This window comes from Natator depressus, chromosome 7 (assembly GCF_965152275.1).
Source record: "Natator depressus isolate rNatDep1 chromosome 7, rNatDep2.hap1, whole genome shotgun sequence".
Lineage (NCBI taxonomy): Eukaryota > Metazoa > Chordata > Testudines > Cheloniidae > Natator > Natator depressus.
The window spans coordinates 50,385,903-50,410,224 of record NC_134240.1 but is presented as its reverse complement, the minus strand read 5'-3'; the positions used below and the strand labels follow the sequence as shown (position 1 = coordinate 50,410,224).

The following is a 24,322-nucleotide window of genomic DNA, read 5'->3' as shown; positions in this document are numbered from 1 at the left end:
GAGATGCAACATTTCTGTTGCTAGCAACAAACTGTAGTACACAAACTTGTCTGCTGCAGGACTACAGATTACTTCACCACCACACTGGCTATTGATTCTATTTCACCCAGCCTGTGCTAGGCTGGATCTGTGCAACTTCCTACCAGAAGAACATTTTGGTTAAGCACAGAAATTCTCCTCTTCTGCTGAGGACAAAGGGCCACCAATCTCTTCAGTGGGACTGCGAATCAGCAACAAGTGTGACGCCACGGAGATAAATAAATATTTAAGAGTTTAGTCTCATTGCATACAACAGCCTTTTTTCTGATGCTCACATGCCTAACTTGTAGACCTTCATGCTGGTACAGAGAGAAAGCCAGGAAGCTGCCTCGCATCTCGTTGTACAAAACATACATGTTTTCAGCCCACATTGTGGACACTACTCCCACCAAATGCGTGGTGGCATTGGTAGGTTGAGTTAAAACTTGGACTATCCATCCAGCGTGCTCTTCCCACTCCATCTTGAATGAGGCCTTTGAAACCTTCATGTATTTCCCCATGGGGAGAGTGCAGTTAGGGTATTGCATTGTCAGAGACAGGTGATCAGGATACCTCTTGGAGATCCTGTGGCATCGGCATCTTTCCAGTAGGTGTAAAGGTTTAGGACAGAATGGGGAAACGTGATCTCCCTGCAGTCTGAGGAAGAACATGTACCTGGAGAACAATACCAGGTTCACTAGAAGACCCAGCCTTTTCTGTGAAGAACATACAACAATGGGGTTCAATGCATAGAGCTCCCACCTACAGGCTCTTCTGAGGTGGCCGCTCATTAAGAATGCCAGAGATTGAAAGAAGAGAATTTTCTCCTTCAGTGACTCAGATGCATGTTTGTGAGAACATTTAACATTCGGCTGTGATCCCAGGGCTCTGCTCCACATACTGCAGGGTAAACTGATGTGTGAGGCTGACAAAGAGCCATCCGTTGTCCAGCTCTCTCCTACTTACTTCTACCACAATGTTAATGAGAATGATCTTTTAGAGCCATGGATAACCCTCCCTATAGGAGCTCAAGAGGTGTCACGTTCTGGCTGAATATAGCATTTGAGGGTGGTCTCTACACTAATGCAAAAATCCCAACCAAGTCAGATTAAGCATTGGGACATCTTGAAGCCAGATTGGGAGTAAGGACCTTGAGTGAATATCCTGTCTTTTTGCAGCTAGGAGCAGCTTTCCTGGTTTTTGATGGAATACCAGTCCCTGAGAGAGGGATAGAGTCATGCTGACTAGGTTTGAAAGTCATAGCCCCAAACGTTGCCAGAGAAGGCCATCCATATGGCTGCTGTCTTCTCCTTGATCTTCTGGATAGAAATGGGACAAGAGGAAAGGTATGCAGAAGGCACTCTGGTACATTTTCAGGAAGGATCCTTTGGTACTTTTTTGGTCCCTCTCAGGAGAAAGGGAGAGTGTGGGGTCTTACTGTTAAATCTGGGAGTAAAAGTCCATTGGCAGTTTGCCGAGGTGCACAGTTAGGTGGGGGAACTCTCAAAATAGACACACTCCTGCTCAGCCAGCTCTATTAGTGTCCTGTTAGTCTGCTCCAGTGCTTAGCTCTCCTTTAGTATGAAGTGCACACAGGCATGAGACACTCTCCTGCCTAGGAAAGTAAGAGACTTGTAAGGAAGGGGATCAGGTCCCCTCATTTAATACTCATCGTGGTGGATGTGATGCTCATCATTACTAGGACACTCTTGGTGCATTCAGGGGAGGCTGTGCTTTGAGACTATGTCACATGTCATTCTGCTCCAGCCAGCTGATGCTGTGCTCTCCTCCGTGTGACAATGTTTCCTTGATCACCCTTCTGCTGGTAATGTGCTCCCAGCCCTCTAGACCCATGCCTGGAAGTCACAGATTCTTTCCAGTTCAGAAATTCTGCAGCCTGCAGTTCTATTGACCTTCACCCATCAGCAGAGAGTGACCTCAACAACAGACAGCACATGAGAGCAGCTTGGTGTGATGACAGGAGGAAGAGGTTAATGTGAACTTCTTCCTGTGAGTGCTGCTGGAACAGTGGAAGTGCAGGAACAGTGGAAGTACTGACCACAGTACTGACCAAGTACAGTAGCCCAAAGTGTAGGAACAGTGGAAGTACTGACCACAACACACACAGCTATGGACTATTCAAAGAACTATTACATAGGGATGTGGCAACATGCCTCATTTTGATCTATAGGAGAGAAAACCCCTTGGGAGTTAGCTACTAGGGTAGGCTTTAAATGTCTCCATCTTGAACTGTGGCTTTGACAGGTTTCAGAGTAGCAGCCGTGTTAGTCTGTATCCGCAAAAAGAAAAGGAGTACTTGTGGCACCTTAGAGACTAACAAATTTATTTGAGCATAAGCTTTCGTGAGCTACAGCTCACTTCATTGGATGCATACTGTGTTTTCCACTGTATGCATCTGATGAAGTGAGCTGTAGCTCACGAAAGCTTATGCTCAAATAAATTTGTTAGTCTCTAAGGTGCCACAAGTACTCCTTTTCTTTTTGTGGCTTTGAGGAGCTTGTTAGCTCCAGCATATCATTCCTGACCTCCTGGAGACCAGGAAGAGCAGGAGTATAGGTCATTGTCTTTCTGATCTGCTTTACTGCCACAACTGGGAGATGTTTAATGGCTATTTTTGCCCGATTTTAATTAGGGCTTGAGCTCCCTATGTACTGGCTACGAAGGGCTTGGCTCGTCTGAGTCCGTAACTGCGACAAACATTGATTTGCTGAAAGCTCCAGCTGAGCAGCACAAATTGTCTAGGGTTGCATGAGATGCAACAGCAAATAAATGCCAGAGTTCTTTCAGGTCCACCTAGCCCACAGGATTTCCTAACTTCTACGAGAGATGGATTCAGATAGGGAATCTGCCCAGGCCAAAATCACCCCAGCAAAACAAGTGGAAACTGCCGATGTCCTCTCACACCTAAAGTTGCCTACCTATGTCTTCCATAAGGAATCCCCTCTCCTATGTGGAGTCCTTTGGAAGGAAGCCCTCCACACTCAGTAAGTATGGATGCATCCTTACCAGCGCAGAGATCTATATTAAACCAATGTAGGGTAAACCCATGAAAGTCTCACAGAGACAAGGCCTAAGTCTGATTTTAAAATCAATTTAAGTTGAAGTGCAACTTCTGTGTTTAGACTAGTCCTCTGACACCTGAAAACCACTCAGGCTTCACTGCACCACAGCATAGTAACCCTCCTCCAGCACTTTCCAGCTGAGGAGCTGGAAGCACTTTCCCTGAGAGGCAGGGAAGCATTACAACGTCCAGCTATGGAACCCCTTAGTGCTTCCGTGCAGGTTCAATCACCCCTGCATGCTCTACATACCCCTCAATCCCAAGCACGTGTGCCCAGTGCTCTCCCAAACCTGCCACACCCCCACCCTCACATGGTCAGTGTTACCCCCAATCCTACATGTGTTCCTCCGAGAACACCGGGTCAGAGCCCCGCTGTGCAGTCCTAGCTAAAGAGGGTGTGCACTTCGGTAAAGCAGCCAGTATGAGACACTGGTCAGGAAGCGGTTTCTCAGACAGATAGGGGTTCCTAGAGCACAGCTCACACCTTGGGCTGCACTGGGAAGCCTGGGAATTTGATCAGCAGGAGTCTGTGCATTTAGAGACAAAAATCCAAAGTTGACAGTTGTCCTGCACTTGTATTTTTGTTGATAAAACAGATGATGCTAGTTGTCAATTTGCCGAGCACCCACAGCTCCCCAGACTCCCTGGAGTTTGGGTACTAAGCAGCCAAGAACCAGGCTTTCACATGGCAGTGGTCATATGAAGAGAGCAGGCAGCATGACTAAGGCCACCATGGCATGTCCTAGCTTCCACCTGGGCAAGTTTCATCAGCCCCACAGTGCTGCAGCCTTCAGTTCAAAGCAGATGACAGTCCTCTAGCTCTTCGAAACATGGAACTCATCCAGCACCTTTCTCTTCCCCACCCGACTCAGAATCCAGGTGTTCCAGATGTGCCAGATGCACCTTTTAGATCTCCAGATTATCACTGCCACTCATCAGGGCCAGGACTCTTAGTAGTGCAAATGGGACCTACTCACACTTCACTTTCCTGATCTAGATTCTTTAGCGCTGTGATCTGTGTCCTCTGGCTCTACAACAAACCCGCCTATAAGGAGAAGTTGGCAAGTCCAAGATTTTCCTCCCCCCTCACCTCCAGATCCCTTCTGACCACTTGAAAAAGAGCAAACACGTAATTCTCTCAGGTTTAGACTGGGAAATGGTCCAGCCCCAGCTGTCAATGAATCTAGAAAAGCCTGGGGAGCAGGAGCAGTCTTCCCTGCACCCAGCCTGGAGAGGACTCCTCACCAGTAGTGAATAGTGACACCTTGACAGTCTCTCTCACTTTCCTTTCCTTGCCTAGCTGGTGTCACTTTCACACTTCCATTTCTTGCAGCTACAGCACCTAGAAGTCCTGAAGGCAACAGACACAAAGCTTGAGGACAGGCAGATATGGCTCTCTTGGGAGCCACAGGTTTGATCATAGCTCCTCTCAGACAAGGAGAAGTGTCCCCAGCTCTCCCCACGGGACACAGGGCGAGGGGAGGACACACGGTGTCAAATGGAGTCAAGAGCCAGAGCCATAGAACAGGGTCTGTGCTATGGCATCACATCAGTGGCCCAATATTTTGTCCCCATGGTAAAACAAGTCACCCCATGGTGTCAGAGGATCATTCCAGGACTTGGGCTATGGGAGGCTGAGGGTCACTGTCCTTCAGTGATTCATGTGCCCCTTGCTTGAGCATCTGGGTGCACGCAGGTTAAATGTAACCAGACATTGAACCAAACCAGCTCCTACAGAGGGGACCAGACCTCCTCTATTCTTCACTCTAGGATGAAGGCGTTCAATCCAGTAAGAAATAAACAGTGACGTTCCGGAAGAGGGAAATGGAAGTTTCTTCCACCCATCTATCACCAAATCCAACAGCCTCCCCCCCCGGTCTGAATCATAGCACCATCCTATGACCCATTCGTTCAAACCCATTTGTCACACTGGCGCGGAGACAGACCCAGTCCCTCCGACAGGCATGACAAGGACAGCCATGACAGGCAAGGAAGGGGATTGTGAGATATGAGGCAGGCGGATGCATTTCTCACCTGCACCATTTCTCCATTAGAAGCAATTAAATCTGTGGGGATGGTGACTCTGAAGGAGCGTCCCACCACAGCAGAGCTGTCTGGAATCCCCACCACTGCTGGGACCGTCTCGCGGAGATCTGACAGCACAGAATGCATGGAGGCCTCTAACTGGTTTTCCCAGTCCTGTGCAAGTTCAGAGCGTTCACTGGGCCAATGGCATTGAACAGAGGCAGCCACCAGCAGCAGCGTAAGCAAAGTCCTCCCCAGCAGAGGGGGAAGCAGTACAAATCCCACAGTCATTTTTCTTGCAGACTCCAATACTGTATTCCACTCAGAAAGGGAGCCCTGAAAGCCTGTGTGCTGGCTCCTCAAGCTCCTCACAGCAGCTTCATCCTGGGAGTCTCCCGAACCTGAGAGAGAAAGAAGAGGCCAGGTCAGCACATGAAAGATGCCCGTTTAAGAGCACTGAAGAATAGCCGAGAAGCCCACTTGCCTAATGCCTCTGCCCTCCCACCCTTTTAGCTCTGCTGTGCAAATGCAAGAGGCCTATTCCCAGCGGAGAGCAAGCCTTTAGCAGCCCATGTTCACACTGGAGTACAGCCACTCAATGGAAACAAGGATCCTTCCTCCTCTCCACCCTCAGCCACCAACTGCTGGTGCCTGAGCGCTCAGTGATTCAATGAAGAACACCCTGGAGTGTGAGCAGGAGGAACCAATGCAGTCTCAGAACTTTGGAACTAGGTGACCTTTCCAAGAGAGCTGCAGTCAAGCTAGGATATCAATGAATTTAAATGCTAATTACACAGAACAAGCCCCTGAAGAGATGTACACCAGTGTGAGCAGGAAGCTGCCACCTTGACAGCCTGGGGCAGAACAGATGCTTCTGCTTCGAAGGCCCATGAGCCCCCACAACCAGACCCGCCCCCAACTCTAGCTTTCAGAGTTGGGCATGTGTTCAGAATGGACCCTCTTGGCTAGCAATGCACTGCCAAATCTGGTGTGGGGCAATAAGCATGCACTGGGCCCCCCAACACCCTCCCTACACATGCAGGATGCTCCCCTCCCTATCATACCCCCCAGTCCCCACTCCACTCCTCCCCGTATGCTGTCCTGCCCCCTTCCCACATAGGGTGGGCACCACTGCTCCTTTCCAGCGCTGTGCAAGGATCAGGTGCTATCCATTCCTTGTTCACACAGACTTGCCTTCAAGGTCTCTTATTTAGCAGCTTGTTCTTTCTCCCTCCACCTTTGTGTTCCCTTCTCTCCTCTTTGGTGCCCCAACTCCCATCTTTTGCTCCCCTCTTCCTTCCATTCCCTCCCCCCTTCCCCTTAGTGCTCAGAGCTTGTGTAGGCCCAAAGTGATAGAGATCTCCAATGCAGCTCCCCATGCCATGGCTGCTCCTGCCATGAATTGTGTCTATCCAATAAGTTTCTCCACTGCACTTGTGTTGTGCTACAGCTTCTTCCCTCGGGAAGCCCTTGGGAGTCTTTACCGCAAGGTGTCACAAGAAGAAGCAGGCCCCGCCATCCCCTGAAGCCGGATTGGGCAGTGCTCTATGCTGGGCTAGGAGGCCAAGAGTCAGGATACAATGGCTCAAGGGGAAGCTGCTTAGCACTGTGAGATACTGCTAAGGGATGAGGCTTTCTTCAGGGCTAAGCAACTGACAGGGGCTCCAGCATCCCTTTCTCGATCCAGGGAGGAGCACCTCACAGCCATTCCGAGACAAGCTGCAGGTCTTTGTGACTGCCAGATCTGAGCACAGCCTGTAAGTTATCAATGAATCTACTCCAGCTGTGCCATTTGACGTCAGCCCTCCTGACAGACCCGAGAAGAAGTTACTTACTGTAACTGGAGGTTCTTTGAGACGTATAGTCCCTATTTGGATTCCAGACATGCGTGTGCATGCGTGCCATGCGCCAGAGCGATTTTCTAGTAGTGTTCTTGATCTCTATGTGAGCCACCTGCATGTTTGTGTCCGAGGCTATAAGAGGCCATGCGGTTAACGACGCTCCAGTTCTCTCTTACTCGCAAGCAATGGAATCCACAGCAGAGAAGATGGAGGGCAGGTATTGGAACCAAATAGGGACCACACATCTCAAAGAACTTCTTTGAGTGATGGTCCCTACATGGAGGCCAGATGTGGGTGAGTAGTGAGCAGCGCTCAGCGTGGAGGTGGGTGCGTGGACTCGCGTGAAGTCAGTCGGCAGGACAGCTCGGCCGACAGATGCATCCCCAGCAATGGCACAGCGAGCGGTAAAGGTGTGGACCCAGGTCCACGTCACTGCCTTGCAAACGTTCTGCTAAGGCACGTCCGCAAAGTAGGCCAACAAGGCGTCCTGTGCCTGCGTGGAGTGAGCCAGGACTCCAGGAGGCTGAGGAGAGAGCATAGCAGTCCGCAATGAAATGGGAGATCCATTTAGAGATGTGTTGTGAAGAGAGGCCCTGGCAATCGTGACGAAGAGCCTGGGCGAAGCCTGGAAGGCATGGTTGCATTGGAGATTGAGAGAATGCAGTGTTTTTGTTCTGGAGGTGGTGTGCGGTTTGGGTAGAAGATTGGAAGGTGGATGCTTTGGTTGAGGTGGAACGGGGAGAAACTTGTGGTGCAGGTGCAGGGAAACTTTATGGAAGATGCATATTGCGGGGGGGGGGGGGGGTCAGCTATCAGAGCCACCAGGTCGCTAATGCGCTGCACCAAAGTGATGGCCATCAAGATGATCTTCAAAGGGCGGTTTAGTGAGGGCAGAGAGGATTATATTTAGGTCCCAAGATGGGGTAGGGGTTCCATACTGGTGGAAAGGCAATGAGCAAGCCTTGAAGGAAGCGAATGGTGGTCAGGTGAGTGAAGGTGGAGGAACCATCCATGGTGGGGAGGAAGGCACTGAGCATCGCCAGGTGGACCCATATGGATGAGTGAATGAGGTCCGACACTTAAGATGGAGAATGTAGTCCAGGAGAATGGGAGTAGAGAGTCTCTCCAGTGGATAATGGTGGTGGTGTGCCTGGATGGTGAAATGCGTCCGCTTCACTTGGCCTGCTGTGCATGAGGACGTCATGCACCAGGGTGGAGCACGTTCTGTCTATATATGAGCCCTATCCAAACACCAAGCTGTAAGGCGGAGCAGGCCCGGGTTGGGGTGCTGCAAGCGTTGCTGCACCTAGGTGAAGAGATCCAGGTGGGTGGGAAGGCAGATCAGAGGGAGAGCAGCAAGGTGGAGGAGGTCAGTGAACCAACACTGGTGAGGCCAAAAGGTGGCTATCGCGATGAATGTTGCTTGATCCTGTTGCACCTTGTGGAGGATTTGTGGGAGCAGAGGAATGGGTGGGAAGGCATAGCAGACTTCAACAGTCCATGGCAGGAGAAGAGCGTCGCTTTGTGAGCTAGTCCAGAGGACCCGTCTGGAGCAGAAGAGGAGGAGTTTTTGGTTCTCGTTGGTTGTGAAGAGGTTCCACCACGGGGTCCCCCACTGGTGGAAGACGGAGTGAAGTGTGGGATCATGGAGCTCCCACTCGTGATTTGCGTAGAACAGGGGTGGCTCCTTGTATAGGCACCGACTCCGGGGCTGGAGCTACAGGTGTCAACTTTCCAATGTGCCAGGGGGTACTCACTGCTCAACCCCTGGCTCTGCCACAGGTCCTGCCCCCACTCCACCCCTTCCCGCCCCCTCCTCAGAGCCTGCCATGCCCTTGCTCCTCCCCCTCCCCCCTCCCCTCCTGCAAGCCACGAAACAGCTGATTGGGAGGTGAGGGGAGGGAGAGGGAGGTGCTGATTGGCAGGGCTGCCAGTGGGCAGGAAGCGCTGGAAATGGTGTGGGGGGGAGCTGATGTGGGGCTGCTGACGTATTACTGTGGCTCTTTGGCAATGTACATTAGAAAATTTTGGCTCCTTCTCAGGCTCAGGTTGGCCACCCCTGGCATATAAGAGCGTGTCTGCCAAGGAGTTGCTGGTGCCTGGAAGGTGCATGGTGTGCCACGGGACCCCGTTCTAGATGAAGCAGTTCCAGAGGTGGACAGCCTCCGCACAGAGAGGGTAACCTGGTGCCGCCTTGCTTGTTGATATACACAACTGCTGACATGTCTGACAGCAAATGAAAGTGCCATGATCTTATGAGGGGGAGACAAAGCAGACAGCTTGGAGTTCCAGGAAGTTGATGTGCATCCTCACCTCTTGTGGTGTGCAGCGGCCCTCAGTCGTGTGACCATTCAGATGGACATCCCACCCTGTGAGGGAGGTGTCTGTGGTGAGAGTGGAGCAGGAAGGGTGAATGGAATGCTGACCAAGATGTTGGATGGATCGGACCACCACTTGAAGGAAGCCAGGACAAATCGGGGAAGCGGGACTGGTTTGTCCAAGCAATCTGAGGTCTGTAGATTGACTGGAGCCAAAGTTGAGGGCACTGCATACAGAGGTGTGCCTGGGGCGTTACAGAGGTGCAGGTCACAATGTGGCCATGGAGGGAAAGGCATTGGTGGATAGGTGTGTGTGGATTGTGGCGTAGTGGCGTCATGAGAGGTGAGGGTGGCAAAGAGGTCCATCAGGAGGAAAGTGCGGCCTACGATAGAGTCCAGGCACACCCAAATAAAGGTGATCTCTTGGACAGGGATGAGGACTAACTTTTCCTTGTTGATATAGACACCCAGGCTGGTGAGGAGATCGCGAAGGGTCTAGATAGTGGAAAGGAGGCAGGTGCATGGACGTCACAATGAGGAGCCAAATCATCCAGGTAGGGAAACACCGAGTGGCTGAAGTGTTGTATGTGGGCTGCAACAATGGTGAAAACTTTTGTGAACACACAGGGAGGGGTGGTGATACCGAAGGGGAGGACCCAGAACTGATAATGGGAGTGTCCCACTGTAAAATGGAGAAATTTCCGGTCGCAATGAGAGGGATCTGCACGTCACCATGGGGTGGGTGATGAGGGGGGAATGAGAGGAACTCTATTGAGTACTCCAGTGAATGATGTCCAGTGCCCAGCAATCGGTGGTGATCTTGCCCCAAGTGTGGGCGAACAGGGTGAGATGCCCCCAAGGATGACCAGGGTTGGCATGGGAGGATGTTGGTGGGTCTCAATGGAAGAGTCAAATGGCCATTTGGAGTGACGCTGTGGAAGAGTTGAGGGAGCAGAAGTAGTAGTGGTGGGGTAATGGGGTCGTTGAGTGCATGGACACTGGCAAGACTGCTCCTGCTGTCATTGAAAATAGGGCTGGTAGGGCACAGTGGCCAAGGATGACTGTTGCTGCCTGCAGATCAGGGCAGAGATACCAAGTGACGATAGTATGATGTGGGAATCCTCGAGGGAGTGGGGGGATCCGTGCATCTTGTCACTGAAGTGTTTCTGATTGTCAAAGGGAAGGTCCTTGAGAGTGATCTGGACCTCCTTAGGAAATCCGGAGGATTGAAGTCAGGAGTCTTGGCAGAGTAGGACACTGGTTGCTAGGAAGCGGGACACAGTGTCAGTAGCACCAACCGCTATCTGGAGGGTCACCTTGGTGACCAGTTTGCCTTCATCCAGGATCGCCTGGAGATCCTGTTTGTCCGCTCAGAGAAAGGTCTGAGAGTCAATAAGCTTCAGGTATATGAACAAACTGTACTCTGTCAAGAGGGCCTCGTATCTGGCAATACGGAACTGAAGTCCCACAGAAATAAACGTTTTGCCCTAAACGGTCCAGCTTCTTTGCCACCCTATGCAGGGGTGTGGTGTGGCCTTAAGGTGTTGCTATTGAGCCCGTTCAGTCGCTGCGTGCACCACAAAGGAGTTATGGGGCAGGTGTGTGAGAGCAGGAAGTCCATACCCTAGGATGGGATAAAATACTGCTACCCAAGGTGCTTCAGAGTAGGGGAACAGGAGACCAGAGTGTGTCAGACCAACTCTGACAGTTGTAGGATGGCCGTGTGGATAGGGAGGGCAGTATGGGAGGGCCCCAGTGGTTGGAAAATATCCAGGACTGGTTTTGTGGATCCTGGACTTCTTCTACCATGAGCTCGAGAGCCTTTGCTATATGCCAAAGTAGGTTGTGGTACTGGTTATGGTTGTCCAGAGGGGAGAGGGAAGGTGGAATTAATGCCTCATCTGAGATGATGAGGCTCTGGTGGGGACTGGTGTTTCTGGCAGTGCTAGCTGCATGATGACCATAGAATCATAGAAGATTAGGGTTGGAATGAAGATGTTGAACAAAGCCAGCCCCAGGACAGACACCTGGGGCATTCTGCTTGATACCGGCTGCCAATTAGACATCGAGCCATTGATCATTACCCGCTTAGCCTGACAATCTGTCCACCTTATAGTCCATCCAATCCATACTTTAACTTGCTGGCAAGAATACTGTGGGAGACCGTATCAAAAGCTTTGCTAAAGTCAAGCTATATCACGTCCACTGCTTTCCCCATATTCACAGAGCCAGTTATTTCATCATAGAAGGCAATCAGGTTGGTCAGGCATGACTTGCCCTTGGTGAATCCATGCTGACTGTTTCTGACCACCTTCCTCTCCTCTAAGTGCTTCAAAATGGTTTCCTTGAGGACCTGCTCCATGATTTTTCCAGGGACTGAGGTGCGGCTGACCGGTCTGTAGTTCCCCGGGTTCTCCTTTTTTAAAGATGGACACTATATTTGCCTTTTTCCAATCGTGCAGGACCTCCCCCGATCGCCACGAGTTTTCAAAGATAATGGCCAATGGCTCTGCAATAACATCAGCCAACTCCCTCAGTACCCTCGGGTGCATTAGATTTGGCTCCATGGACTTGTGCATGTCCAGCTTTTCTAAATAGTCCTTAACCTGTTCTTTCACCACTGAGGGCTGCTCACCTCCACCCCATACTGCGTTGCCCAGGACAGATGTCTTCTTCTGGCTCCTCATATCTGCAGGGGGCACAGTGCAGGTAGGGGACAGCTGGTAAGATGGCAGCAGCAGCACCCCATGGTCCTGGCAGAGTCATAGGGAGGCCAGTAGGGCCAAGCATAGGGGTCACTGGGCATCAGCGGGCCCCAGGGGGAATGAGCTACGGCTCTGGTTCATACGCAGGTGGATAGGTTGAGTTTTGCCAGGGAAACGGACTGCGAGAGAGCGCAGATGTCAAGGAGGGGTCTGGCTTGGAAAACCACTCAGACTCAGAGGATAGGTCTGGCAGAGGCAGAACCGTCATCAACGGCAGTGCCTGCATGGAAGAAGTGCGCCACTCTGGGAGGAGTAGGAGAGGTTCATCTGCCATAGTGGAAAGCAGCAAGGTGTCCAGAGGGCTAGAGTGAGGCGGTGAACTGGCGTATGGGAGCATCAGCTTTGCCGTGGGCATCAGCTGTATCAGGTGAGCTGGCATGCAGGGAACCGGGCATGACAGTCTGGAAGGGCCCAGTGGCGTTGACGGTTTTGGACCTACAACCGTAGCGGTAGGAGGTACCTGCAGCTCAAAGCAGTCTTTAGCCTTAGCTCCTTCTGGGAATTAGCAGAGCTAAGAGCACCAAGGAACAGGTGTTCCGACTCTGGCCATGCGACGATAAGAGGAACTAGAGTGGTGTTGAACTGCACGGCCTCCTATAGCCTCAGACACAGACATGCAGATGACGCATAAGCGGGTCAACAGACAACTGCAAAACCATTCCAGCTCATGTGCACGCGAGCCCGCTGCCTCAACCCACATCTCATTTGACACAGATACAAAGAGCCCTGTGCTCTGCAGCAGTATGACAAGCTAGAGAGCAGAACTGCTGTCAGGCTACCACGTAAATGCACGCTCACGGCTGTAGAATGGCTTGAGTCAGCCCGAGGCCCTGTCCACACAGGGTCTGAACCAGACTAGTTTCCACTAATTTGCCTTGCTGCAGTACTCAGTACAATCAATACATTGCATTGGGAGTGGTTCCCACAGCCCTAGCAATAAGCTAGCGTGGTAGCTTTAAGTTTGTCACAGCCTTGAGCTCCTTACGCTAGGTCAACCTACCCACCCCCATGCAGAGCAGGGCTAAGGCCAGAGCTGCCCCAAGAGCCCCTTCCCTTGCTACTGACTACATGGCTGTTCCTGCAAGACCCAGAGGGTGACAGGCCAGCTCCAGCACTGCACTCAAGCCATTTGCCCAGGTGCAGAATTCACATAAGTGGGTCACAATAACTGATAGCTGTCAGCAGATTCACGTCACTGAGCTCGAGAAGCAGCACCCCCAGGAGACTGGATCTGAATTCTCCGCTCTGAGTAACAGCGACTGCAGTTGGGATCAGTTCTATACTGAAGCCTGGAGGTGCGAGAATTCCTAGTTACCCCACACACGCTGGCTAAAAAGCATTACATGTAGCCTACTACCAGAACTCCTGTGAAATGGCCTGAGCAGTGGCTCAAGGGAGAAGCTCTTGTGTCTGTGAAGAGCAGCCCGCCAGGGCTCCACTAGAGGACCCTGGCAGACATCCCTTTCCTAGAATAGTCAGAACAGCTTAGCTTGACAATCTTAGTCTTATGCCACACACAGACTACCAGGAATCCATGTGGATGGCAGCTCCCCCAGGGTCAGGTGCACTAATACCCACGGGCCTACGCTCTGCATTCTTCTGGGTTGTTTCATTCCTCTGGCTTCAAAGATCAGCAGAGTGGAATCATAGTGGAGTCCAGTACCACAAGAATTAGGATACTCACTCTTGAAGCGCAGCGGCAGCTGGGAGCTCAAGAATTCTGCCACCCCAAACTGACCACAGTGAACTGGCTGAGTTTACAAGTTAAACCATAATTTGTTGTCTCCAATCATTGCAAGCTCAGCCTGGATCCTGCCAGCCAAGCTGTGCTCTGCCTGCTTCATTTGCCTCCCATACTGGATTTCAATGTACTCTTCCACAGCTGCGTTGGCTCTGCAGTGCTGATGAGTACACACCTAGCATCAAGCTCAGCAGATATATGCAGTAACAAAGTGCCATTTTCACAATCTCTTCCCTGGTCAAACCATACTTTACTCATTTCACACTGCTCGATTCTAGCACATCCATTGCCAGCAACAGGAAAATCTGACTGTGGGAACAATCTAGAAAGAGAAATTACTATCCCTGCTTAAATGACATGTCCCAGACAGGGAAACAGGCAGTTACTGGAACCCCTTGCTGCTTACGTGAAACCCAGTCACAAACTCTAAATCACTACCTTCTATGCCTAACATTCTGCACACGGCACGCTAGCAGCATCAGCTTCATGCGAATATGTGACTGACAGAGGAAGTGGTCACACATAAAAGGAATCAGCAGCTCAAAACTCCGCAACTGGAAGGGCTGAGTTGACTTACAGGTTGGCCCTGAAACCATCCCTAACAAACTGTCTGGATTCTACATCCCTGTGAAGGACAGCAGCAGCCTGGCTGAACAAGCTCTGCTCAGGTTTAACCAAGAAGCAGCAAGGATGTAAATCACCACAACCAGGGATTGAGAAGTCCATTTGCCCAGGGGACGAAGGAAACTTCCCCCTGCACTGCCATCAATTTCTACAGAACCTCACCTTTCCACTGAGAATGGCTGCACGTCTAGCCACAGGCACTGACTCCGTGGGTGTTCCAGAGCTGGAGCACCCACGGGGAAAAATTAGTGGGTTCTCTGCACCCACTGGCAGCCAAGCTCCCATCTCCTCGCCTCCTTCTCCAACCTCCCCTGAGCGCGCTGCGTCCCCCCCGCTCCTCCCCGTCCCTCCCAGCGCTTCCCATCCCCCCACCTTCCCTCGGCTGCCTGACAGCTGTTTGGCAGCGCTTAGGACTTTCCAGGAGGAGGCAGGAGGAGCAGGGACACAGTGTGCTCAGGGGAGGATGCGGAGAAGAGCAGGGCAGGGGTGGGGATGTGGGGGAAGAGGGTGGAGACTTCGGGGAAGGGGTGGAATGCAGGTGGGGCAAGGGCGAGGCAGGAAGAGGTGAGCATCCCATCGGGCAGAGGGGAAGTCAGCACCTACGTGTCTAGCTCTGAAAGCTGAAGAAACCTTCCCAACGGGACCAAGTGTGTACTGAAGCCAAGTCTTCCTGAGTCTGCAGAGAGACAGCGTCGTTCATCTCGGCTCTTTGCTGGTGGGATGGGAGCATAAATGTCAGCCAAGAGAAGGCTGGGGTCTTTAGGCCAAAGCAGCAGGAAATTTCTTGTCTAACACAGACCAAGGAAAAGGGGTATTGGTTGGAACACTGCTGTATTGTGGCTTGGTGAAACATTTTGGGTACATGTGAGGCTTTGGGTACATTTTCCAAATCCTCATCACAATTGTCTATCAGCTTTCACTGCTATTCCCACACCGCAACTGTGTGTAATATCTTTCATAGGGACTGTATCCTCAAATGCTGTGAGTTAATGAGAAAACACTGCTATTCTCCTCCCAGACTTAGTCTAGGCAGATAAATAAGCCAAACAGTACACACAAATATTTAGATACCTCTCAACTGTGGGCACTAAGCTTATTCCATGGAGGCCATCATTTTCCTGCCAACTTGCAGGAAGTAGAGAAATGACAGATTAAAACTCATTCTGCACAGAACTCAACAGGAATAGCATTGGGCTCAGAATACTGTGTGAGGCCATTTTCAGCACATATTTCTTTAAAAGTGCTCAGTTAAATCTAGTTTTGAGTTAATGTGAATGTCTATTCTATTGCCAGACAGTGCACAAGAACGCCTGGGTTCTGTCTAGTAACAAAAGGGAAAAGTTAAACTGAAATATTATATTTAACTTGACTTTAAAAATAATTTTTTAAAGGATGGCAAGCAGAGGCAAGTATTAAAGTACATAGAATCATAGAATATCAGGGTTGGAAGGGACCTCAGGAGGTCATCTAGTCCAACCCCCTGCTCAAAGCAGGACCAATCCCCAATTTTTGCCCCAGATCCCTAAATGGCCCCCTCAAGGATTAGAACTCACAACCCTGGGTTTAGGAGGCCAATGCTCAAACCACTGAGCTATCCCTCCCCCCATCATGACAGTAACAACTATGAGATTCAAATATGAAAATACAACGTAATTTGGGTATGAGAACTATTCATACAACAGCTCTAAAAACACCACAAATTCTAAGTTAGGACTGAAGGATACAGACTTTCTGGCTTGGAGGCACATGCAAGCCTTGATGAAAATAATCAACAGTGCCCACATAGCAAGAAATATACTTCTGGCCAGTAAGTTTCTCTGTTGTAAGGATGCCTCATACGTCACTGATCCTGCTTGACACAAGTTAATTCTGAAATAGAAACACTGGAGCTTTCCTTCTAATAAAGAGAATCAAAAGGCAAAGGCAAGATGTTTTCAGGTGATGTTTAGAAGAAGGTAGAGAGCCAATAAACTAGACAGAAGGGAAGGCTATGCTAGATGCAGCATGCGGCACAGGAGAAGGCTCTTGCACCCACAGTGGTAAAACTATGAGTGGGCAGAGTGGAGGCCAGGAGGAGAGGAAGGCCTGGTCTAGACTTCAGTTTTACCAGCATGGCTATGTCAGTTAGGAGTATGAAAAAAAACAAATCACACCCCCAACTTCTATAGCTTTGCTGGCAAAAGCCTAGTGTAGATGTAGCTGATACTGGCAAAAGACTATAACTGCATCTCCACTAGGTATGCATATCCCAGCAAATCCTTTCTAGCGTAGACAAGTGCAAGTCTGCTGTTCTTTTTTAAAAAAAAAAAAAAAGAGGAGGAGGGGGAGGGCAATTTCAAATTGGGTCATGAAGTAAGTGGGGAGCCAGCAGTGTTATGGTCTCATTTCCCAGTGCCCAGGGGAAGGCAGGCATGCAGAATACTGCACATACGCTGTGAGCTACAGGAAGTATTTCTAGCATCTAGCGCAAGGGACTGGAGACAGGACTCCTGGGTTGTATTCTCAACTCCTCAATAGGCTTGCCACATAGGCAACAGTGGCCAAGTCACTTAGGGTGGGTCTACGCTGTTGCACCTGTTTAACTAAAGATATTATTTTAAACTGATGTTGTTAAATCGGTGTGGCTGTGTGTGTGACTTGTATCCATTTCCTTTGACCCTATCAATTTACAGGTGGTAAACAAGTTCTAAACCAGTATGAATGTCCACACAGGAGTTTGCACTGGTTTAACTAAACTAGAGCATGTTTGTATATAGACAGACCCAGCGGTGATGGGTCTCGCTCACTTTATCCATCTGGGCAAAGATTAATAGGTCCCTACTGAGCATGGCTGCAAGGGTTAACGTTTAAGTGATTTGAAATCTTCAGATGTCACAGTGGTGGTGTAGCAGTGTCAGCTCCAGGATATTAGAGACACAGGGTGGGTGGGGGAATAACATGTATTGGACTAACTCACCAACAGATGTTAAAGATATTGAGTGTCTCAAATCTGTTTGACAAGCATTACAGTCAGGAGAGCTAGAGCTTGAGGATGCTGCAGAGAAGGGATCTGCAACCAGGCAAAGCAAAAGGAGATGAAGACCTGGAGGAGAAGAAACACAAGTACAATAATAGCAAGTCACTTAAAATTGCTCCTTGAAGGGGATTGACTGGGGATTACACAACATCAGGGCATGGCTCTTCTAGTACTCTGGTGTGTCTCATCAGGCAAGTATTTTCCTAAAGCACCTGGACAGAACCACAAGATCAGAAGGCATGGAAATCATTACACCTGCAGCTCCTTTCCCCACTACTCCGTATCCTGAATCCTACCCTTCAGGTGTCTGGGGCATCAAGACATGCATGCTGCTCAGGCTGTGTCTGTGTTATGGTCAAAGCCAGGTGGTTTCTGAGCCAGGTTACTTGGCCAGCAGAGCCAGGGACTGCCTTTACTGTAGTATTACAGAACCACAGCAAAGACAATGAAAAGCTCCTGAAAGGAGCACTCTTCCAAGCGTCCCCAGAATATTGGGGAGTGTGGGAGAAGAGGCTGCCAGTAGCAATGACTAGCCATCGCTAGGTGCATGAAGCTGCTATTTGCACTGGCAGCAAGGGCTTGCAGGTGTCAGAAGCAGATAGACTATCTGTGTTTAGGATGTTACTATGTCCCCAGCCAGGACAGTTCACCTAGTGAATGGAGTAGTTTTAGCTCTCAGCAAAGCTAAAGGAAGACACTCCTCTGAGAGTGGAAGAGGTTTAGGCTCTCTATATAGTCTCCAGAAGGTGCCTGATGCAGATACTATAAGGAATGACAGATCAGGAAGGCGGCTTGGGAAGAAGTTTTGTCCCATGCTTTGTCCCAGGGGATCAAACTGCACTCTGCAGAGCTGTCATAGGTAGAGCCCAGAACAGCGCTCTAAAGCCACTACTGCTAGTGACATCAACACACTCCTTCCAAAACAGCTGGGGACTCTCCCTCCCCTGAAGGGAATATTTGCTGCTCAAAGCAAACTTCTACTTTTGTCCTAAAGAGAACTCAATCCTTTAGAAAAGGAGTACTTGTGGCACCTTAGAGACTAACCAATTTATTTGAGCATAAGACTAACATGGCTGTTACTCTGAAATCAATCCTTTAGATGTCAGCTCCAGTGCTGCCTCCAAGCCAACCAAGATAGCTCAAAACAAATATCTTTAGCCCCTCCTCTGGGTCCGGCCCTCCAGGAACAGAGGTAGGCAAAGTACTTAAGATTCCCAGACCAGAGATATGCATCCTGGGAACTGTATACAAAACTTCCCTGGGAAGTTTCAGAGCTGGGGTCACTGTGCAAACATAAGCCTTGCTAATCTTAGTTCTAAGTAAAGCATGAACCAGACCAAAGGAAACAAGAGAACTTGAGGGGGTGAAAGATTGTACTTGCACATTCAGGGTGAGAAATATGCAATACAGGTCTGGCAGGCACCTCAAATCTATGGTAAGAGTAACAGTGAGCAGCAAAAGGAAGCCGTGATGTTGTTTAAGGTTTTGCTGGCAAGACAGCCAGTTTACTAAAACAAATCTACAAGCATTAAAGATGGTCCTGGAAGAGTTCTGAGCACCATCCCATGGGTATTCATTCCTGCATGGACATACCTTAAGTGACTACACGAAGCCTAATACAACTTGAGGCAGGAAGATCAAATGAAACACTAAAAACTGGCAAGTACAGACGTGGCATCATTTATACACTTTTTGCCAGAAAAATTAGGTGAGCTGTTAGCAGGCACATTGCTAAAGGAGTTGGCGGATGTGATTGCAGAGCCATTGTCCATTATCTTTGAAAACTCGTGGCGATCCGGGGAAGTCCAGGACGACTGGAAAAAGGCTAATGTAGTGGCCATCTTTAAAAAAGGGAAGGAGGAGGATCCTGGGAACTACAGGCCAGCCAGCCTCACCTCAGTCCCCGGAAAAAACACGGAGTCCTCAAGGAATCAATTCTGAAGCACTTCGATGAGAGGAAAGTGATCAGGAACAGTGAGCATGGATTCACCAAGGGCAAGTCGTGCCTGACTAATCTAATTGCCTTCTATGACGAGATAACTGGTTCTGTGGATGAAGGGAAAGCAGTGGATGTGTAGTTCCTTGACTTTAGCAAAGCTTTTGACACTGTCTCCCACAGTATTCTTGTCAGCAAGTTAAAGAAGTATGGGCTGGATGAATGCACTATAAGGTGGGTAGAAAGTTGGCTAGATTGTCGGGCTCAACGGGTAGTGATCAATGGATCCATGTCTAGTTGGCAGCCAGTTTCAAGCGGAGTGGCCCAAGGGTCGGTCCTGGGGCTGGTTTTGTTCAATATCTTCATAAATGATCTGGAGGATGGTGTGGATTGCACTCTCAGCAAGTTTGCAGACGACACTAAACTGGGAGGAGTGGTAGATACCCTGGAGGGTAGGGATAGGATACAGAGGGACCTAGACAAATTGGAGGATTGGGCCAAAAGAAATCTGATGAGGTTCAACAAGGACAAGTGCAGAGTCCTGCACTTAGGACAGAAGAATCCAATGCACCGCTACAGACTAGGGCCCGAATGGCTCGGCAGCAGTTCTGCAGAAAAGGACCTAGGGGTGACAGTGGACGAGAAGCTGGATATGAGTCAACAGTGTGCCCTTGTTGCCAAGAAGGCCAACGGCATTTTGGGATGTATATGTAGGGGCATTGCCAGCAGATCGAGGGATGTGATCGTTCCCCTCTATTTGACATTGGTGAGGCCTCATCTGGAGTACTGTGTCCAGTTTTGGGCCCCACACTACAAGAAGGATGTGGAAAAATTGGAGAGAGTCCAGCGGAGGGCAACAAAAATGATTAGGGGACTGGAACACATGACTTATGAGGAGAGGCTGAGGGAACTGGGATTGTTTAGTCTACAGAAGAGAAGAATGAGGGGGGATTTGATAGCTGCTTTCAACTACCTGAAAGGGGGTTCCAAAGAGCATGGATCTAGACTATTGTCAGTGATAGCGGATGACAGGACAAGGAGTAATGGTCTCAAGTTGCAGGGGGGAGATTTAGGTTGGATATTAGGAAAAACTTTTTCACTAGAAGGGTGGTGAAACACTGGAATGCATTACCGAGGGAGGTGGTAGAATCTCCTTCCTTAGAAGTTTTTAAGGTCAGGCTTGACAAAGTCCTGGCTGGGATGATTTAATTGGGGATCGGTCCTGCTTTGAGCAGGGGTTGGACTAGATGACCTCCTGAGGTCCCTTCCAACCCTGATATTCTATGAAATCTATGAAACAACTGTGTGATGATGTGATGAAGTGGGCTCTTATTCATTTTGTTATGTTGCATGAGTCTTACTGTCCTATACTAATATTGTGTGTACCTCTGTTTCCCTGGGTACTGCACCAATATTTCAGTGGTGGGAATTGGGTGTGCGATTTTTACTGAGGCCCTCGAGGCAGGTGAGGCTGCCCAATGGTCAGCACATATGCTATGGTGGTGCCCTTCCTAACCTGAGATCCAGGAAGGGGGTGAAACCAGGTGACAACTTTTGCCCCGGAAGCAGGACAAAGAGGAGGAGGAAGAGCAATGGGTGTGTCAGGGGACTGATTGCTGGAAGCTGGGTAGTCTGCTTGGCAGACTGGTAGAGGGGGAGTCCAGGCCGTCTGGCACAGGACTCCCCAAGACGGACTTGGCTGAAAGTCACTGATTTCTGTACTAGCAAGCTATGTTCTACGCTGTGTTCCTGTTGACTAATAAACCTTCTGTTCTACATGCTGGCTGAGAGTCACATCTAACTGTGGAGTTGGGGTGCAGGGCCCTCTGGCTTCCCCAGGAGCCCTGCCCGGGTGGACTCGGTGTGGAAGGGGATGCTGAATGCTCCGAGGTCAGATCCAGGAAGGTGGAAGCTGGGTAAGCTTCCCCTGGAGACAGAATGCTCAAAGAGAGGAGGCATGCTCCCCCAGAGTCCTGACCGGCTTCGTATGGAGTAGTTCCAGAGCATCGCCCTGGTGACTCTGACAACTGGTGGCAGAGGGGGGATAAACTGTGCCACGTGGACAGAGCATCCTGCAGTAAGTGACTGGGGAGCAGTAGAACGAAGGTGGATTAGTGAGAGATAGACGTGCTGAAGGCTCAGAGAGGCACAGTTCCAGGAGCCAGAGGAGCTATGGCTTAACCCTGAGAGAGAGTGGACCCCCAAGAAGGGCTGTTGCACTGAATGGGTTCCTCCCAGGGACCAGGGGGAGCTGAGACAGCACAGGTCTGCGAGTTCGTGACCACTTGGGAACAGCATGCGGATGGCCTATAACCATCTCCTTAAGAAGGGCATTGCAGAACTGTGCAGAGAGAGAGAGCGAGCGCTGTGCATTGGAAGATTAACCTAGGCACAGCTGATTGCTCCGTTAGAGGAGAATGATCTCTCTAAGAAGCTGGTTCGTGACCCAGCTGGAGCCGCGAGAGAGGCTGGGAGCAGCCAGGCAGCCCCAGGGGTCACCCCAGCCACCGACCCAACCAGGGCAGCGGGAGGGGCTGAAAGCAGCCAGGAGATCCTAGGACCCACCTACCCAACCAGCAGGGGATCTTCACAGCTGAGTTCCCAGTCGGTGGAGCTGAAATGGTTGGAGTTAGAAATGGAACTGATACTGAAAGAGCTGGAGGACCATGAGAAGGAACAACAGGACCGTGAGAGCCAGAGGCAGCATGAACTGGTGATGAAGGAGCTGAGAAGCACAGGGACCCCTGCTGGGGTGAGTGGAGTTGGGCCACCGTGACTGAGCCTGCAGGAAACTCTGATATCAAAGTGCTGCCTGAGTTTAAGGAAGGGGATGATACAGATGCCTTCCTCACTGCCTTTGAGAAGGCCTGCAATGTGCACCAGGTTGACTTTGCAGATAAGCTTATACATCTCACCCCCTTACTGGGTCCCAAAGCCATACGGATGTTCAGCCAGATGGACGGGGTGGAAGCAGGGGACTATGAACTGTTCAAACAAGCCCTGCTGCACAAATTTGAGCTGACCCCTGAGGCGTACAGGAAAAGGTTCCGGGGCATGCAGAAGACCCAGGGGATGACCTATCTGGAACTGGCCAACCTGACAGGGGAATACAACCACAAGTAGGTGAATGGGGCCGGGGCCCAGATCAAGGAGGACGTGATTGAACTGATGGGGCTGGAATGGCTATATGAACTCTGTCCCCCTGACCAGAGGACGTGGCTGGTGGAGAAGAGGCTGAAGGACCTGCACCGTGCAGGGCTGCTGGCTGACAAGTTTGTAGACAGCAGGTCAGGATATAGAATGGAACTCCAGGGGGACAGGCCCACATCAGTGCAGAAGGGGGGTTATCCAGGGGCTTCCCAGAAGGGGGACTCGGATAAATCCCTCGAGAGGCACAGCCAATACCAGAGCTGACTGACTGGCCCCCGGGGACGAACAGGACCTGAGGTATAAATACTATGGGCAAAGGGGCCACAGATGGGCTCAGTGCCAAATGCTCAGGAACAGGATGAGCAAACCGAGCCCCCAAAGGGTTAACTGGGTGGGGGCCCAGCCGGAGGAGGGGCTGGCTCTCCAGGCAGAAGGGGCTGGCAGTTTAGCAATGGCCCAAGAGGGAGGAGTCTCCCAGGCCAGCTCCTCAGGGAGGCTTGATGCTCCAAATTCAAAGTTCTCAGTCTACACGGTGGGTGCCGGATGACCCCTGAGAAGTGAATGCCTCATTCTCCTGGAGGTGGATGGGAAGCAGGTCACTGGGTACTGGGACACGGGTGCTGAGGTGATGCTGGCCCGGCCGAGGTGGTGGCCCAGACCGAGTGGTGCCCAACACTTACCTGACCCTGAAGGACGTGTGCGGGCCCTTGTTTAAGGTACCCATGGTAAGGGTACATCTGAAATGGGGGGCAAAGGAGGGCCTCAAAGACGTGGGAGTGCACCATCGTTTGCCAAACGAGATGCTGATGGGGGGGGGGGGTGACCTGGTGGATTGGCCAGGCAGTCCCCAGAGCATCCTAGCCATTAAGAGCCAGAGCCAGCAAAGGGCACTCTGCCATGACACCGGGAGGGGGTACCCTGCACGGGGCACGGGACCCCACCCTGGCAAGAAGAGAGCCACTGCAGACAGGACCTGGCGGGGCTGCGGCCTCAGACCCAGCCAGTGAGAGGGAGCAGGTCCCCATCCCTTCACCAGCCGCTAAATACCAGGCCAAGCTGTGAAGGATCCCTCCTCAGAGAGGCTGAGGGAACTTGCTGGCCATAGTGCAGCAAAACCCCTGGGGGAAGGCTGCTGTGAAAGTTTCCTGCGGGAGAAGGGATTCCTGTATCGGGAATGGACTCCCCAAGGGGAAGTGGAACAGTGGGGGATCAGAAGGTGGTCCCCCAGAAGAACTGCCACAGGCTACTGTATCCAGCCCACAATGTCCCTCTTTGGGGACACCAGGGAACCCAGAGCACCAGGCAGAGGCTGTCACAGAACTTTGACTAGCCTGGGGTCTTTGATGCCATTCAACAGTACTGCAGGTCCTGCGACCCCTGCCAGAAGGTGGGGAAGACCCAGGACAAGGGGAAAGCAGCTTTGAAGCCCCTGCCCATCACAGAGGAGCCTTTTCAGAAGGTGGCCATGGACATAGCAGGGTCCTTCAGCAAGGCAACTAGGACAGGGAAAAAATACATTCCTGTAGTGGTAGATTTCACTGCTCATTATCCCAAGGCAGAGGCTCTGTCCTCTATCGAGGCAGACACCTGTAGCAGACGCGCTGTTAACCATTTTCAGCAGAGGGTTCCCCATTGAGGTCCTTACAGACCAGGGCTCCAATTACATGTCAGCCCTGCTCCGGTACTTGTGGGAGAACTGCGGGGTCAAACACACCTGGGCCTTGGCGTATCATCCTCAGTCCAACAGGCTGGTGGAGAGATTCAATGGGACCCTAAAGATGATGCTGAAAACCTTTATGAACCAGC

At 50.8% G+C, this 24,322-nt stretch overlaps 1 protein-coding gene across 1 annotated transcript in view; it reads right to left on the bottom strand.

Moving 5' to 3' along the window:
• Window positions 1–24,322, bottom strand: part of DAG1 (dystroglycan 1) — a 116,955-nt gene that overhangs the window by 29,642 nt on the left and 62,991 nt on the right. The window contains exon 2 of the mRNA XM_074958371.1: window positions 5,135–5,526. Within this exon, the coding sequence (XP_074814472.1) occupies window positions 5,135–5,416 (282 nt within the window). The 5' untranslated portion in view covers window positions 5,417–5,526. The remainder of the gene's footprint in view (window positions 1–5,134; window positions 5,527–24,322) is intronic.